This window comes from Centrocercus urophasianus, unplaced genomic scaffold (assembly GCF_019232065.1).
Source record: "Centrocercus urophasianus isolate 14NV4802_14NV808 unplaced genomic scaffold, USGS_Curo_1.0 seq_25, whole genome shotgun sequence".
NCBI lineage: Eukaryota > Metazoa > Chordata > Aves > Galliformes > Phasianidae > Centrocercus > Centrocercus urophasianus.
Genome location: NW_024884811.1, coordinates 6,221,454 through 6,240,400, shown reverse-complemented (window position 1 = coordinate 6,240,400; position 18,947 = coordinate 6,221,454). Strand labels below are relative to the sequence as shown.

At 35.9% G+C, this 18,947-nt stretch overlaps 1 protein-coding gene across 7 annotated transcripts in view; it reads left to right on the top strand.

The window, feature by feature from the left end:
- The window catches only part of ERBIN (erbb2 interacting protein), a 110,727-nt gene that overhangs the window by 63,134 nt on the left and 28,646 nt on the right, over positions 1-18,947 (top strand). For all 7 annotated transcript variants that reach the window (XM_042825871.1, XM_042825867.1, XM_042825870.1 and 4 more), the window contains 7 exons: positions 6,984-7,062; positions 7,842-7,931; positions 12,596-12,652; positions 15,226-15,289; positions 17,043-17,117; positions 18,034-18,178; positions 18,606-18,678. In XM_042825871.1, coding sequence (XP_042681805.1) covers positions 6,984-7,062; positions 7,842-7,931; positions 12,596-12,652; positions 15,226-15,289; positions 17,043-17,117; positions 18,034-18,178; positions 18,606-18,678 — 583 coding nt within the window. The remainder of the gene's footprint in view (positions 1-6,983; positions 7,063-7,841; positions 7,932-12,595; positions 12,653-15,225; positions 15,290-17,042; positions 17,118-18,033; positions 18,179-18,605; positions 18,679-18,947) is intronic.

Sequence of the window (18,947 nt, the reverse complement as noted above, 5' to 3'; positions counted from 1 at the left end):
ATGTTCAGAAAATTTTACTCTGACCTTGGCATGCCCAGGTAGGTTTATCTGTCAAGCACTTTTAAAGACCATGAGTATGTGTATCAAGTAATAATAATTTCCTCTGATGAGTTACTGTTGGTGGAAGTGATGAGGCATTTTTCATTTAAATAGATCAAGGGGCAAAATAGGATTCTTTACTGTCTGAACTGCTGAGAACTTGGTTTTAAGCCTTCAGATGAAAAAAAAAAAAACCCTCCATATTTTTAATTTTGCAAGTACTCTCAGAAATGAATTTTGTAAATATTAAACCTGAATTAGCCTTCTAATAGAAAAAAAAATAGCATGCAGATGATGAGAGAAAGCCAGCTTAAAGTATGGCACACACATGAGCATAAAATGTTAATTTTTATATGAGATCAATGTGCTGTAAAAAAAAAAAAAAAAGCATTTTACATTTTCAGTAAACATTCTATTGCCACATAATTGTATGTAGCTGAGTCCTCATGTCATTAATAAAATGAACATTGAATATATTTCTGATGCTGTATTTTATTGTAAATCTAATTATACTGTAATAATCATCACAACCAATAAGATCATATTTTTCTAAACCAAAAAAATCTTTCTACTGAAGTATTTTTTGATTTTTCCCTTTTTTAAAATGAAAGCACTGTTTAAGTTGTACTTCTCAGGTTTATAAATCAACTAACATTCTTGCACTAATGGATAGCATAAATATCATGCTTCTCTTCTAGAAAATACCAAGCAGACCTCAAAATAAAAATTGAGTTTCTATTTTTCATTTTACAAACCTTCGAATAACCATAATAGAAGGGAGGACAAGTGTGAAAGGAAACTTTTAGAGCATAGAATTGGAGAAAAGGACTTCATAAAGTGAAGATGGAGAGGTGAATAGGCTGAGTTGTATGTAGGTACTTGTCAAGTAGTTCATTGAGTCATAAAATCTGGAAAAGACCTCTAAAATAAACTAGCCCAACTGTCCACCTACCACTGGTATTGCCCATTTGATACTACATCTTCACATTTCTTGTACACCTCCTGGAATGGTGACTCAACCACCTCTCTGAACAGTCTGATCCATCACCTGTCTACTCTTTCAAATAAGATTTTCGCTATATCCAGCCTGAACCTTCCCTGGCACAACTTGAGACTGTCTCCTCTTGTCCTATTACAAGAACAAGCTGGCATCCGCCAGGCCACAGCTTCCTTTCAGGTCATTATAAATGGCAATCATCCCCTAAGCCTCCTCCAAACTGAATAATCCCGGCTCCCTCCATTGCTCCCCATAAGACCCATCACCAGCTTCGTTGCCCTTCTCTGAACGTGCTCCATGGCCTCAATATCTTTCTAGTGGGGAATGGGGAAGGGCTCAAAACCGAGCACGGTACTGAAGATGCTGCCTCATCAGTGTTGAGTACAGAGGGATGATCACTTCCCCACTCCTGCTAACTACACTGTTTCTGATACAAGCCAGGATGCCATTGACCTTCTTGGCTATCTGGGCACGCTACTGGCTCATAGTCAGTTGAGAACTGACCAACACCCCCTGATCCTTTTCCTCTGCACATCCGCTCTATCCCAAGTCTGTAGTGTTGCATGGTTTTTGTTGTGGCTGAAGTGCAAGACGTGGTGCTTGGTCTTGTTGAACTTCATCTCTTGGCCTCAGCCCAGCTATCTTGCCTGCTTCAAGTGAAATTAAGGAAATCCAATGGCGGATGTTTTTAGATTCTTACAAACATTCTGTAAGATTTTTAGATAAGAGACCTACAAGCAAATATTTTTTTCTTCTAAGGGAACTTTTCTATTTAAACAAAACAGGGAGATTAAAGGCTATACAAGTAGGAAAACTTACACTTGCAAGGAATGTTACTAGTTTAGCGTGGTTGTCATGGTATTCCTTGTGAAATACAAGTAAAGCAACGAAAAAGCAAGGTATAGCAAGTTTCTAAAGCTTTGAGATATCGAGTTTTAGAACTAGATGAAAATCTATTTGCAGTAGTTGCTCTTTACTCTGAAAATGATTGGTTTAGAATAGGCTTGCACTGAATAAACCAGAGGTGCCTGTGCTGCTTTGAGATCACTAGTGAATTGTGTGCCACCTTGCATGGAGAAGTCAACCTTGTGCAGGTCTGGAGCTGCAGCTCTGAGCAGGAAGGTATTGCTGTTTTGCTAGCTGATCAAACATCTGGAAACCAGAGCTCCTGGCTGACTGGAAACCAGTGGCAGCAGGGGACTAGGTAAGAGTTTTAGGAAGATGGATGAACTCTTAAGAAGGAGCAATGGCTGAGTAAACATTGTGTAGCAAATTAATTGGTCTGTAAGATGCTACTTTATAAGTGTTGCTTTTAATACCACAGGCATGCAGAAATCCTGAATTAAAGTGGATACTACAGGTATATATGAATGCAGACTGAATGTGACTGATACTTCCCTTTGAGTTTTCAGTTTAAATTCCATGCTTAAGAATGTTTTTCATAATTTTTGGAACAGTTGTGTGATCTTGAACTCTGGAAGTATTTTGATTGCCATGTTTAATCCATATTAGCTGTCAGTATAGCTGTAGCAAAAGGCTGAGTGGGAAAACAAACAGAAGCTGTGTTATTTTTATGGTGGATCTGCTTTCAGTCTGGTCCTCATAGCTGCTTGTCCAGAATTTAAGACCAGGATGAATAGATTAGCTCAGGGAGGCATGTGTGTAATTATGTTGCTTTCACATTCATGCAAACTGGGCCTGCGTGTTTGCCCATATCCCCTACGCTTGGAAGGATGCAGAATAGAAAAGGTGCATGGAGGGCAGTAGTTCCACATGTTTTGCAGCAGTAGGTCTGTTTGTTGTTGAGCTATCTGTTGTTCGGGGTGAAAACCTGTTTTAGTTTTCACATGTTTCCTACAATTCAAAACATCCAGCTGTAAACTCTTTCCTTTGGGGTCATTACTCATGCGACTTGCACAGTCTTACATTTGTTAGTGGTTAGGAATTGAACTGATACTTTTATTTTTTTTCGCAAGGCTGTTTTAAAAATCTTTAGACGTGGGGGAAAAGAGGTGGAACTTCGTTTGGAGGTAATGCCACCTCTGTCTCTAGCAGTAATAGCTTGGGTAACTAAAGTCTGGAAATACCAGTCCAGGCATTTTTGAAGAAAAATGTGAATGCATGATCTGAGTGCAAACAGCAGTGCAAATTCTTCCCAACGGCAGTAGGGCTGAAACAGCAGTGTACTAGGATGTTGGCTTTGGGCGGGCTCTACCAGTGGTGGGTATGACTACGCTGTTTTCTGTTAACCTAGAAATGCCGATATTTCTGAGTTAAAAAAGTTTCCTAATGGATACTAAAGGTGCTTCCAGTTTACTCGGCCGTTCTGCAGTTAACACTGTCCTCGGTGATAAGAAAGGATTGGTGTAACTCCAGATGGTGAGTGGGACCCCAATTATGCTTACAACTGCCTAAATCCAGACTGAACAAAGAGAGGGACATTAGCGTGTATTTGCTCAATGGCGCTGTGCCAAAACAATCCTTTCCCTCTGGGGAGTTAAAGATGAGGCGAAATTCTTTATTTCGGCCCTGCTATGTGATCCAGAACCGAGGTCGATTACATACAGGTTTCTGGCTGTTGACCTGAAATCCCTGTGTGACTTCTTTGGTCATATGCTTCCGGCATGTGCTGCAGCTGGTCTGGGGATCCTGATTAACCACCCTTCTGTGGGTTATGCTAGCTGGCTGGCGAGTGTAGCCAGATAGAGTTCTGAATGACGAATGCTTTCTGTTTTTGGTGCAGTCCAGACAATAATTTAGATTCCATTCCTTACCTAGCTGCCAGCTTTTCTTTGACAATCTTCCAGGCCCTCATCCCCGTGTTTTTTGTTTTTAATTGGCATTTGTAGTAGAAACTGGCCAGTACACTTGAAAATGCCTGAAATTTGGAAAAGCGGGTTGGAAGGGACAGACAAGTAAATGTGAGAGCTATTATGTAAATGTTATTTCTGTGGAAAACAGCAATGCAAAAAGAACTTTGCTCTTAATTCAGTTCATAGAACCTGCAGTTAGCATTAAAAATGACCAGCAAATCTTATTTTCTCCTGTTGTGCTCTGGAATTGGTCAAAGTCCACAAATGTGATGGTTTGTGATTTTTGTAAAAATAATAAACATTATCTGTAAACCAACTGCAGCACAGAAATGGAATTGACGTGATTGTTACCATGGAAAATAGGGAACAGCAGGCTAAGAAACCTAGCTATGTGTTTCGAGGATGGGATAAAGCTGTAGTAGTCTAGATAACCCACAGATCAGTAATCTGATTTATCTTCCTTTTCTCTAATGCTTAAGTATGTACTTAAGGAAGCCATAAAAGATCCTAAAGGAAAATGAGATTTGAAGCAGAATATGGGTCTCACTTTGTGGTGTCCACTGCATCAGATCCTTGTGTAGGATGGGGAGGGGTCATAAATTAATTAGTATGGTGTTACAAATGGAGTGTGAAAAGACATATTCATGTAGGCCCTTGAGATTTGTTGAGCTGTCTTAACAGAAGACAATTCAGGACATTTAAGTATAGATAGCAAGCAGAGAAAGAGCAGATCCTCTTAAAAATGCTTCTTACAGCACTTGGATCTTCAGTCACCTGCTCGCAGTGTCTTTCTGCCTACTCTTAGTGACTTTTGATTTTGTTTTATTGGTGGGAGAATATTAACATTAACTGCACACTTGAGTGTAAAGGAAGTTTATATGAAGAGAAGAGACTGTCTGAAGGTTGTAGTGTAGGCAGTTAGCAAGTGCTAACTGCTGACTTCCTGTCACCTGATGGAGAGGAACAGCCTCTGAACCTGTACTGAAAGCATGTATATTTAATGCTACTTTCCTCATGTAACAATGGCTGCCACCATTTATCTGACTGAAGTGTTGAGTGAATTTGTAAAAACAGTATATATGTACCAATCCTGGTACAGTGATTTGAACTAAGTTGCTGCTTCATTGTTAGTTTTCTCGTGTCTGTTGAATTTCTGTTGTTAATTTGTTGTTAGAACTGTTGCTGCTTCTTGCCCAAGGCATAATCAAACAAGAGACTATGGTAGAGTACTCTAATTTTGTACAAAAGCATTCTGATCTAATGTGTCTGTATTTGGATAGCTAATATGGTATTTGGCTATTCTTTTGAGTACACTCTCCTCTCTAGATGTGCTATGTGTTTTGTTTTCTAGGTAGTTATTGCAAATCTTGGTCTTCTGTGCTTCAAAGAGTTCTTGATACAGACAGTGGCTACATTAGTAATAAATGAATTTTGACATCTTGGAGGAGAACAGTCTTTGATCTAAGGAGAAAGCCAGAGCCAGTATTGTGCCTGTCTTTCAGAATAACTAAGCTTAGAGAATCTCTGCAGTTCTAACAATAGATCTAATAGCATAGAGTGAGACAAAAACATTGCACTGACTCCAAGGAGGAACTTCGCAGTGGTTTACTGTGATTATAGTAAACATGATTCATTTTAAATGTACAAAGTTGCATCATCAGAAAAAAATGGTGCGACTTCATCTAGACAGGTTTCACATGCTCTAGGTTTTTGTGCATCTGGTGTGGTAGAGTACTGTGTGTCAGATTAGGTGCCTTCCATTTGTGTGTTTGGAGAAAGAGGCTTCTTGCTACAACAGGAATTAAAATAATACATTCTTAAATTCCTTGGAAATGTTTCCCTTAGTATTAAAGATGATGTGGCAACAATAGGTTAACATTTATCTTTACATGCTATTTTTCTCATCTTTTTTTAAAGCTACCTTCAGTCCTGAAAGGATTACTGTTATTTGAGAAATGAAGCTTCTTTACATTATAAGCATATAGTTTTGATTTCGGGCTAAAAGGAATAAAGTTAATCAGTAGTCCCTGTCTTCTCCTCTACTGACCCTTTTTACAGGTCTACTCAAATTCTTACTACATCTGGTATGAGTCAAAAGTAGTTTTTAATCATCTGGTCTGACTAATGGCTTCCTGTCAAGAAAGACCTAAAAATCTGTTTTGGTGGTGTTAGAGTTTGTACTTAATTTGAATTGAATTAGACATAATGACTTTTCCCCCCCGAACATCATCAGTGTATTTGCTGTGAAAGAATGTTGTTGGTTTTTTTTGACTGCTTGTCTTGTGAGGTGGCAGCGTTATCTCTTAGGTCAGAATGTACTGTGTCAGTCTTGTTAACTGCACAAACAGAGACCCAAACTCTGAACACGTGTCCTGACGTATCAGAACAATGCAGTGGTACATTGCAAAAGTAAATCTTGTTGTGGTACCATGGTTTTAGTTTTTTTATGGTACGCTGGTAAATGAGGTGAAGGTCTTAGGGAACAGAACGGAGCTCAGAGCTGCCTTCTTACTGACATGGTGCATACCCATCTTCTGTTCTCAAGGCCTGGATAGTCAGCTTCAGACAAATACAGCTGTGGTTGCGAATTTATTCACTACCATTTCTATAGGCTATTTTAGAAAAAAGAGGAGATTCCTTATTGTCTTAGCCTTTATGCAAGTGTATCTGCAGCATTTTTTTTTTCCTTCTGTGCAAATAATTTGAAGCTAGCAGCAGGGTATGTGGTAGATTTTAGGAGATCTTTTCAGAACCATGAATGCTGTAAATGTACTTTCAGATTTGAAGAAGTAAATTTGGAACTAACAGTCTGTTCTCAGGTACATTACAGAGTGCAAATTCTGTAGTGTTTGGAAATATCAGTAAGAATTGTTACACTGTCTATGAAATGTTGCTTTGTGGACTCACTGTTATGTAATGAAGTACGTGAGAAATAGAATAGCAATGAAATTGATTTTGTGTAAAGGTGTTTCTTTCGTGAAAACTTACCTAGGGTGAAACATTAAAGAATGAGTCCATTGGCTTCCGGATGGGTTGGTTTTTATCACCAGCAGTTTTATGTGCACCATTTTTTATGTCTGTGTTGGAGCATACTGGTTGAACACTGTTTCCCTTCTTGTCCACGTATTTTGCAGGCATACAGGAGTTTCCAGAAAACATAAAAAACTGCAAAGTCTTGACAGTTGTTGAGGCCAGCGTAAATCCAATTTCAAAGTAAGTTTGTAATTTTTATGGTACTTATTGATTTACGCAAGCTCTGATGAATCTCACATGTGCTTCGGTCAACTTTTTGTGAGCCAGCTCTTCTAACTGGAGGCAGGGAACTGAGGCACCCAAGAATTATTTTTGTTATCCTCATTGTGCTAAGATGCACTTTAGCTATGTGACTGAAGTAATTTGCCTAGCTTAATAGGTTCTGTCAGGCATCCTGCATTATATCACTTGGCTTCATCGGCTTTTTTTCAGTTCTTTGCTTCTTTAGGAAGGTAGAGAAAAATGTTCAAAGATTTGTTTCTTAAGAGCAAATTAATTTCACTCCAAAATTTGCACCACAGTCTTTAAGATAACTCAATTAATACAGACTATCCATCATTTTCAATAGCAATACAAGTAATTTTGCCAAAGTAGTGCTACTGGAGTTATGAACTTCATGGAAGGTAACTGTTTTGGGGTGAGAAAGCTATTGCATAAATTTTAATTCATCATATTACCTGTAAAAATACTTTTTCTGCTCTAGGTGTCAGGAGATCATAAGTACATAGGAAAGAGCAAAGTTTATAGGAAAGTTTTTTGTTTGTGTTTTTATTGCCTGTAGATACTGCTCTCAACACTTAAAAATAATTTTCAAACTAGTTTCACATAACCACCATACCATATAATGTTAAATGTGCGTCGGTCTTCAGTACTGTACTGTTCTCTCATAGAGCATTGAGTCAAATGCCTTGAATATAATTGAGTTGAAGGCTCTGTGCTACTTTTTTTTTGATCTACAGACTTCCGGATGGATTTTCCCAGCTGCTAAACCTAACGCAGCTGTACCTGAATGATGCGTTTCTTGAGTTTTTGCCAGCTAACTTTGGCAGGTGAGCTGCATTTGAAACATAGTATCTATGTTTAATTTCAAATCTGTGCAGAACATTCTCTGCTGCTTCTGGAGCAAAGTGAGACTGGAGAAGAGGAAATGTGCATAACCAATTTTATAAAATAACCTATGTTATTTTAAAAAACATCATTCACTATCATTTTTCTTCATTGCTGTCCTCTTCTGTAAAGCTTACAGTGTACTGTAACTTCTTCAATGTTTAGGCAAACTGTGAAGTCATTAATTACTGCTAAATGGTTTAGGATTAATTATTTACTGCGGGCAACTTGAAAGCCATTTTTCTGATACTGTGCTTACGGCTTCTTAATAGCCATTAAGAATACATCCCTGCTTTAAAACAGAGGTATTGACTTAAAACATCCTGGCTTGTAGCAAAGAGAATGAGACTGAAATGAATGCTTCTCTCATCTGTTGTTTTTAATCAAATTCAACATATTTTGATTTAAGTTCATGTTTACTAATGGTATCACACAGAACATATACAATTCCCTCAGAAAGTAATTTACAGAAGAAATAAATTAGAAGATAATATAACAAAATGTGTAACTAAACTATTGCTGACAATCTTAACACTGGGACAAGTAAAGCATGCATGTGACTTCTGCTTAGAACTACATGAGCTAGAAAGAGGGGGATTTCTCTACTGCTGATTTAATACATCAGAAATATTCTTTCAATCGGGATTTCTGTTCTATATCATGATAGCTTTTCTTTTAAAAGCTTTGTGTTTTTGGGTGGTTTGGTTTTTTTTTTTGTTGTTTTTTTTTTTTCTTTTTTGTCACATCAGTTACATGCTTCTTTTCCTCAACCATATCCTTTCTTAAGGTACTCTGAAGCTGAGCTATGTTCTACCAAAATTGGAGTCAAACTAAGACAAGTCATTCTGATTCCTCCTCCATCCTGTGCCATGTAAAGAAATCATAACTTTATCATTTGTAGACAAATGGTCTAAATTATTTTTCTCTCTGGTATCACAGGCTTTTCTCTGTGCCTTGTATTAGTAGATCTTGGAACTAGTTTCAGTTTTAATTATTTTTGTTTGTGTATTGATGGAGGACTACAACATATGTAACTATATTTAGAATTCAAATTGAGATATCTTAATGGCTTGTACAATGTCATGATTATCTCCTTGTTTCTCTTGGAAATGTCAGTGATTACACTCTAGTGTTCCTCCAGTGCCTTCTGCAGCTGCTGAGTATGGCTTCCCACACATGATCATCTTATGCATTGGACAGCTCAGTTAAAAAGGAGTGATTATCCTACAAGCAAATATCAGATATGCAGATCTATAAGCAGAGTAATTTAAACCTGAAGCTCACTGTGCGTGACACCTTCAAAAGAGAAACTTCATTGTTGAATGTTTAAAACAAAGAGGCGTATCCTCAGCATCATTTTAAAAACACTGAGAGAGCTGTCTGTACTGTTGAGTTTTGCTTCCAGAGAACTTCCTTTATGATTTTACTTTTAATCTTGTTTCTCAACAATTTGCAGCACCAGATATTTTAAATAGTGTCTGATCTGGGATATCTTTTTAAATTAAATATACAGTGGAGATTGAACTGACATCTTGATTTAGTTACACCTAAGTAAGTTTGCAAACTCATGCACATCCTATAGGTTTTTTTTTATATTTGGCATGCATTTGAGTCCTGTTTCATTATTAGTTATGATTTTGGAAGAGTACTTCTGCATTAGTAAAGCTGCTAAAGAAGTGAAAAATCAGGATCCTCTCCCTATGAAATATTAGTTGCTATCCAAGGAATAACTGCTGTTGTATATTGATGTACTAAGTACGCTGCTGTATACTTGCACATTTTAAAAAATTTGAAGTAACGCAAATCAAATTATGAAGAATGTATTAACATGAGTAAGGTATTAATACATAGATTTTCTTCTAAATAAAAGTTATCCCTCTTTTATAATGTAAATTAAATTGGTTTCGTAAGAACTGTGCAATAATAATTTTGTTAATTCCATTACACTAGGCACACTTGAATAATACTCTCCTATTGCTTTGTGTTTAGGCGTTACGTAAGTATTTGTGGCTACATATTTTCACAGCTGAGAGATTATTTTCTTTTGAGTATGACAAATCATTGTGATTGGATGGAACAGAAAATATGTATTTTGCCATTATGACTTATTTTCCAAACTAAATATTGTTTTTTTCAGTCTCGTAGCGGGAATTCAGGTACTTAGCATGGGTCTATACACCAGCAAATCAAAGAGCAGCTAGGCTAAATATTTGTTGTGTGTTATTACATTAAACTTGAATTAAACCCTAGTAATAATGGAAGAAATGGCAACTGCTTGAGGCCATTATTTCTGGTTAATTACTGCAAGAAAATTGCTACCTTAGGTACAGCCTGTATTTCCCAACTGAAAAGACTGAAAATATTTAGCTAGCAGCCTTTGCTCTATGCGTAACAAATTAGATATTTGTATTTCCAGACTCTTAAGGTTAGCTGAAGAGAGAGTAGGACATAAAATAAGGTGCCAAAGTTGTGAACCTTTCTGTCACCAAAGACAGTCTCTTAAGCTCACACGATTAGCTTATTAAAAGTGTCGTACAGTGAGTTCAGGCAAAAGTCAGTGACGTGTGAGTGTACCTATTTATAGCTTAGCGTAGGAATGCCTCTCCTGATTTCAACTAAGAAATTTGACTACGTACACGTGCTGTAAGGAAATACTGAAAACTAGCTATTTTCCCTGTCATCAAAGCTAAGCGCCGTTTGGTGCCTAAGGTAGTGTTTGATTATGGAAGCCTTCCCAAAATTTTCCCAGGTGGCAAGTGGTAGGGCACAAGGAAGTAAACTGAAGTTGTGCTAGGGAAGTTTAGATTTGATGTTGGGAAAAATTTATTCGTGGAAAGAGCACTCAAATATTGAAACAGGCTGACCAGGGAAGCGGTAGTCCCCGTCCCTGGAGGTATTTACAAGATGTGGCAGCAAGGGACATAGTTTGGTAATGGGAATCAATAGGTCAGGTTGACAGTTAAACTTCATGATCTTGAATGCCTTTTGTGACTTTAAAGTAGGAAGTTGTCCTTTCCACTTCTGTTTTAGGCAAAGCAAATGGCTTAGTAGCTTCTATTGAGCTTTTGAGCAAGTGTAAGAAATATCTTCCATTTGATTTGCTTTTTAACTGTTCTGTTTTCACTTTTTTTTTTTTTTACCTCTTGTTAAAGGAAAGGTAGAACTCCTAGGAAACCGATGTATTTTAAAACACAGAAAGTGTATTTCTTAATGTAGAGTAGTGCAAATTCAGGTCTCCAACACTTTCTAAGTGTGGATGCTTGTGCAGTCCCCTGTGGGCCAAGTCTGAACAGGATTCAAATGCCATTTTGATGTGGGTTGCTTTTGCAGCCGCAGTAATATTAACACAGTTGGGGCAATATCCTGTTATTCAAGGAGGAAGGAGGTTTAATTCTCTTGTTTTAGATGCCCACTGTCGAGTATTCTTTTAGTCTTGTTGCAGGTTTGATTTTTCTTTGGAAAGCTTTCAGGGAGGAGGTTCCTCTCCAGCAGTTGCTACCAGCTGGCAACTATCGCTTGCCATGCTGGACTTGATCAAGTTCTGCTCTATTTCAAGGCAATGGTTGCATTCTTAGGTTATCTGTAGGACTGCTACTTTCAAAGGCATACAAAAATGAGAGAATGTCTTGAGAAAAAGCAAATATTGTTTTCAGGCTTTCTATTTTTACTTTGAATGTAGTTATCACACCTTAATAAGTTTTCATCTGTGTCTTTAAAACATACTTCTGCACCTTCAGGAAGGACTGGTCTGTTCACCAAGCTCCTTTTTCAGTCCTGGAGCTTACTATCCTGTTTTGTCCAGGCAATCTGTGTATAGTTCTTGTCTTTATGAGCTTGTCTTTTTTAAACCAAGTTCAGGGTTTTTTTATGTTTCACTTGAGAGAGTATTGCCACTTCTGTCCTAATGCAAACAAAAATCTGCTCAGGACAGTATGTTGCTTTAATGTTGAGTCTGCCTTGAACTTATCTGGACCAAGCAATTCAGTTTGTGATTTAGAGGTTATTTATATTGCACCAAGGATTTACTCAGAGAAAGGTCAAATTACCTCCTAGCAAAAATATCAAAATGGATTAAGAAGCTGACTAAAAACGTAACATGAAAGGAAATCCAATATGAGTTTAAAAGTTGGCTTTACCTTTTGGAAAACCATGGGTATTCCACTGTTGAGGCCTTTCACATGAAGTGCTTTGATAAATTGCCTGTATTAGAAATTTATCATCGTAACTTTTGCAGAGTGATGCTGCCTTTCTCCTTCTATTTCACAATTACTTTATATGAGGACAGCATATGCTAATGAATCCAATGAAATGCTTAAAAAAATGTTGGCTGAGGGAAAGGAACTGTGTTTGAGGTGCAGGAAGATCCATTTTGTTTGCCACTATGCAAGAACCAAACCTTAATGAATAAATGAATTCAAAATAACATGCAGATTTCTGTATAAAACGTATTTGTATTCTTTACAGGAAAAGATTTAAAACTTGTTAATCTCTTTTAAAGAGTAAGTTTAGCAATGCGAACAAGTTCTGAGATTGTTTTTTATGGTAATACAGAATAGAGTGTGATAATTTGTTACTTTTTTTTTTTTTTTTTTTTTTTTTTTTTCAGATTAACTAAACTCCAGATACTGGAACTTAGAGAAAACCAGTTAAAAATATTGCCAAAGTAAGTATGTGAAATCTGTATGAAACGCTTTGGAGGGTTTCTATTGTAGGTATGCTAATAAATTAATACATATAAAAAAGCAGACAGCAACTTAAAATTTATAGCTAAGTAACTAGAGTAGCTTCTTACAAGAAACTTTCCCTTCATAATTGCTGAAGCTAATTATTCCAGCAGACTGATTGGTCTTTATATACCTAAGTTTGCCTGATTTTCTTCCCCTCTCCCCCATGTGTTTGTATTTTAAAGTTTCTGCCATGTCTAGCTCTGTAGATTTCTGATCCTACTGTAACTCTGTTAAGTCAGAATGTGGTCTTTTCAGGATGAGTCTTGGGTATCTGGAGATGGTTTTTCTGCACACAGTGTTTTAACATCATCCTCTCAGAAGCAGCTAGGGAAACTGGGATTGTAAGAGAAGGTGCTAAGTGTTGTATGTCTCTATTCAGCGCACATGTTAGCAGAAACTTATATGAGTAGGCTGAGATGCGACTTTTCAGCCCTTCAAGTACAACAGCCAGTTTTCCTAAACTAAAATGGAACTAAACTATGTTTCATTCAAATTCCCTTTTTGTCCATTTAGATATCATACTGTGTCTGCTGATTTAAAAATGCCAAAACATAAATTTGGAATGCAGTATATAGTATCAGAACATGTGAAAGTGATTTTTTCCGGCATGATACCCGTTAATGTGACAGAAGTGCTCTCCTTCCTTCTTTCTGATGACACTAATTTTTGATAGAAAGAAATAACGACATGTAATTTGGGATAGTGACTCTATGGAGAAAGTATACTTTAAACATATAGCTAATATAAGTTTTGTTTACAAAATTACTGACTTTAATTGCCACAGTTAGCATTAATAACATGAATTATGTGCGATATTTTTTAAAAGAGCAGTTTACAGAAGTCACTCTGATTTATGCAACTTCTCTTAAACCTGCTGGGAGTTCTTTTTCTTCACTTCATTGTGTTTAGGTTTCCATCCTTGCTGGAAAGCTGAACAGTAGCTGTCATGAGGGTGTCCTCTGCAGCACCTCCTACGATACCTGCTGAGCTGCTGACTTTATTATTTTCTTCTTCTACTCTTCTGGTTCAATTAAGAGAGATTAAAGCTTTGGAAGCTACTGTACACATATAATTATGTATTTTGCTATAGTGAGGCACTACAATAATTTATTATTTGCGTAATGTACACTGGGACTCAGTTGTTTTAACCAGTGAAGTCATCTGTATCCTGCTTCAGCTGTTATGTCAGAATAGAAACTGATAGACAATTACAACTTAGCTAGGTTTAAAACTGTGTTGTGAAAAGAACATGCTTTAAGTAGTGTATAAAATCACTTTTTTAAAAAACTAATGAGATGCAGCATTATATGCCAATATTTTTGCTATGAAAAACAAATACTGTTTTCTTGTTTTCCTGTCCTCTCTCCTTTTTAATGTGTTTGTACTGACAGTTTCTTTTGGATTTATAAGGAGGGGGATGTACTTAGATAAATACTTAGCAAATCAACTAGTCTTCTTGCTGAGTTAAAAATGCACATAACTTAACATTAAATCATAAAGCACTTAGAAGTCTGGTAATCAAAATAGGTAATTAATGCCAACATACTAAACAATATGGGAAAGCAAGTAGATGCTATTTTAAGAAAAGATTGCTAAAAAATTAGGCAAGTAGTGAGGAAGGCATCTTACAAAATGTTTATATGTTTGTTGGATGAGAGGCACTTTTGCTTTTGGCAAAAATACAAAGAAACAAAGGCCTAGAGTCAGTAAAGTTTTTTTTTTATAGTGCCAACTTTATGCAAGGTATGTTCTATTCTGGCTCTGTTGTAAACAATCTAATATGTTAAAGTAGAATGGAATAAGCACAACCAATTTCCATTAAGGAAATAGAAATAATTTGTATAGTAATTTTGAGCAGATACTCTCTATTGAGTTCCTAAAGTAAACAGAAGTGGAGGGAAAATTTTGACAAAACATTGCCAAAAGAAGGAATCTTGCCCTGTCTCAGTGATTGATTTAGTTTTTGCCATCAACTGATTTAAGAGGTACTGATGTGTCATGTAATCCAGTTTAGTAATCTAGTCTCTAGTTTTAGAACTAGAGGAATAATTAGGGTTCCATTCTGTGTTCCAGGCTGCTGACAATGTTGAGTCAATGTAAAATGTGACAGTTTTCATTGTTACTTTGATTCAACAGTGGCCTTGTCTGTTTTTGGTAATCATTAGGAAGTGATCTTTTTTTGGGGATAGCTGTCATGATTTTAACAACAGGTGAAAAGTTGAGGCAGTTGAAGACTGACTTGACTGAATTAATCTTTATCATAAAGATAACTCTAGTGGTCTTTAATTATTATAAACTAATCCATAGATTAATTACTCTGTATGGCAATCACAGCATGATCATTAATGTATGGTTAGTTAAACAGTGTACAAATTTTATCTTATTTAGATACTAATCTATTTACAGAACAGCATAACTACTTAATAATGACTCAAGTAATATATTTGGATGAATACAGGAAGATTGTATTTTATTAATTCTGATTCTTGTTAATCCCTTTCCCGTGCAGAACCATGTCCAGACTAACCCAGCTGGAGAGACTGGACCTAGGAAGTAATGAATTCACAGAAGTGGTGAGTTTTATCTAAGTAGAGCTTTGATTGTTCTATTAACACCTTTATTAAATAATCAATTTGTAATCATTAGATAAATGTAAAAATTGTCTCAAGGATTCTGCTACTGAGCAAATATTATTGATATCTATGCTTCTGTATGGGGCCTGTTTTTAAAATTGTGCATTTTCTTTTGCATATGAGTGTGTTTTTGAAAACAAAACACTGTGGCATAGTGGGACTAATTTGCCACTTAAATGTTAATGGTAGTATATGTATGATTTATAAAAGTACTGGCTTGACTTATAATAAATTCTGAACATTTATTTTTTTAATCTTGTTTAGTGTTACAGTTCTATGAAAGCTGTGGGTGACTTGCCTTTTTAGTGGGTATAAGCTGTTTAGATTCAGGTTTTTTAGGTTTGAGTATTATTGAAAGAAAAGAAACAAAGTGAAGAAACGCAGCTCATAATATATATAGTCAGGATTTGACATCTGTCTGCTTCTGTACTTCCCCATATAAGGGAACTGAAATAGAAGAATAGTGAAATATACTGACCTACCACATGAAGTCAAACCTCTGTGCGCTACCAGTGGGTACTTCATTAACCACAGATCATAAACAGAGGAGCGCTTGCCTAGCTGTGTGGCTTGTTAGATGCAGAAGTGCATTTGAGGAAGTGTTCGCTGGTACTGCAGTAATGAGCGCTACTGCTGTAGGCTCACTGCAGTGTAGGTATGCCTGTGAGAGCCTGAAATTAACATACGCAGGCCTATGTTATGCTGTAACAGACAGGAAGTAAAGACTATGAAAGCACCTATTTGTGTATACTTCCGTCTGACTATGTTATGTCTCCCAACCTTTTATTTGCAAGGTTCAACTACTGATGACTTATTTCATTAGGATCCTTTGGTAAAATTATAAAAAGGGCTAGAAATATGGGGTTTTTTTTTGTTTTTTTGTTTTTTTTTTTTTTGTTTTGTTTTGTTTTCCATCAAGATCTATCTAAAATGTAGTCTTCATTCACAGTAATTTAAAAAAAAAAAAAAAGAAAAAAAAAAGTTTTCTCTTAGAAAATTATTTATTGAGTGCCAAGACTGCAGAAATGCATGTAGCGATACTGTAAATTTACAATATAAATAAATGGAGCTCTACATTTAACTGAACTTGGTTGTAGTTGTTCGGACGCAGTACAACATGCTTTGTATTACTTTCTCAGGAGAGAGATTTAAATGGTAAACACCCATGCTGTATATGCTTTCCTATGCATTATCTTTCTCAGATACAATAAGTTGCAGTGGGACCATAGCTGGTACTTCGTTTTATGAATCAAACGGTTTACTTGTGATATGCAGATGCACCATTTGTTTCCCAGTTTTCTAGGTCATTATTTTGTCAATTTTGTCATTTCTGAAAAACAACTCTTCTGGGCTGATAGAACTTAAGTATTTTTAGACCTCCTTCAGGAGAAAGAGAATTCTATGCAAGATGAACTTCTTGTATGCTCTAGCTGAAAAACAGCAGTGACTGTAAAAGATGATACTTTCTACGAAGATTTTAGTTCTATGAAGACTTTAGTAGAATGATCAAGTTTTCATCATGTTTTGTATATCTTGTATATATATTTCAAAAAGTAAATTACGTGTTTTTTTATCAACAAATGAAACAAACGTATGTAATTGGACATTACTTATGTTAGTTACATATGTATGAGTTGCTGAAGTTTTTTTGCCTTTTTAAATGACTATTTTTTAAAATGGTTTCTCCTTACAGCCTGAAGTGCTTGAGCAACTGAGTGGGTTAAAGGAGTTTTGGATGGATGGTAATAGACTAACACTTATTCCAGGAGTAAGTTCCCTTTTTTTGTTTTAAACATGTAGTATTCTAATTTACAGTTGTATTTGCTTTAATAGCATATATATTGAAGTTGCTGTATAATTTTAATGTTACTTAAAGCCAATAGGATAAATACTGCTTAAGGCTTAACTAACCTACTTAGAAGTTGTCACTGATCGTGATCGTTTTTGTGCACAGCTTCTTTTTCATTGACAGATCTGTCACCTAAAAATCACGTTCCAAATTGAGAAAGGGGTTAAAATCCTAGATCAAATTTTGATTCAAACTTAAGGCTGCCTAGTCCTTGCAAAGAGGAATTGTTTGCTGTAAAGAGCAAATGAGAAAATACAGGGTAAATGTCATGTGGCTTTCTGACTTTTTACTAGCAGTGCCTGTAAAGCAAACAGCGGCAGCTGAGGATTCTCTGCTGTGTGTACAAATTCCTGAGAAAACATTCTGACGTCTCTCAGTTGCTTAGGGTCCTGGGTGACGTGTGACTGAAGTACTAGTGAACCTGTGTTTGTGTTCTAGTAAAGCACTGTTGGAAATGTGGGAAGCAGCTGGTATGTTTTCAGACTCAAAATCAACCATTTTCTCCTTTTGTTACACTGTGTGCGTCTGTGTTGAGTCTGTTCTAAAGCTTCTGTCTATCTATGGTGACTGATCATACAGTTGCATTTAAAACTGACTTCAAAGAAACCTGCAGAATAACTGGTGTGTTTTTGTATGTAGCAACATGTTAAGCATATGTATTAGCAGAAAATAACTCATCATAAAGATAGGATATTCTGCATAAAATTGTTTTATCACTGTAAATACGTTTTCTCTTTTCCTGTGGTATTACATTTCAGAGATAGTTTGTAGTTAAAACTTCTGGCTCTTGTTTAGAATATGCACTTCCTAGTATATTATTTTCTATTGTTTTTAGTTCATAGGCACTTTGAAACAACTGACCTACCTGGATGTTTCTAAAAACAACATCGAAATTGTTGAAGAAGGTATTTCAGGTTGTGAAAGCCTACAAGACCTATTGTTATCCAGTAATTCACTTCAGCAACTGCCAGAGACTATTGGTTTGTATTTTCAATTAATTCATGAATTAAAAAGTTTATGGTTTAGTCACAGAACACTATATAAATAATAAATATATATAAATAATATAAAAATAATAAATATATAAATAATATTTTAGACCTACATGTTGAGTGTTTTTAAGTTCCAGTTTTGGATAAAGTTGAATAAAACATAATTGATAAGCAATTGTCAACAGTAACGGAGCTTGAAAAAACAAGTATTTCCTATGACTAGTTTGCAGTAAGCTGGCAGATTAATCCTGTAAGCTCACCTTACCTTTTTTAGTAAATATATAGCTCTATAGGAATTTCGGGGAATACAGAAGGTGTATTTCCCCCCCAACTTAGGATTAAAACTAAATTTAATGAACTCCATTTTGTTTTTAATTTTTTATTTATTTAGTTGTTTGGGGTTTTTTTTCCACAGGTTCCCTGAAGAAGGTAACAACTCTTAAAATTGATGAAAATCAGTTAATTTATTTGCCAGACTCTATTGGAGGGTATGTATTTAACCTAAATGAGATGCCAGACTGCTCTTCTGCAATCTTTTCTGTAACAATGGTTCCTCTGTTGGTTTACATTTCTCTAATTGATTTATTTCCTTCTATATATTAATGTGATAATGAAACTGGTAGCAAATGTTTCGTATCTATTTTTTGGTTCTCAGTATGTATTCTACATATTTAAATAATATGTATCAAAACCTATGTTTCCCACTCATTAATGAGGCCACTGATCTATAAAAGAAATAGAATTTGAAGGGAAACAA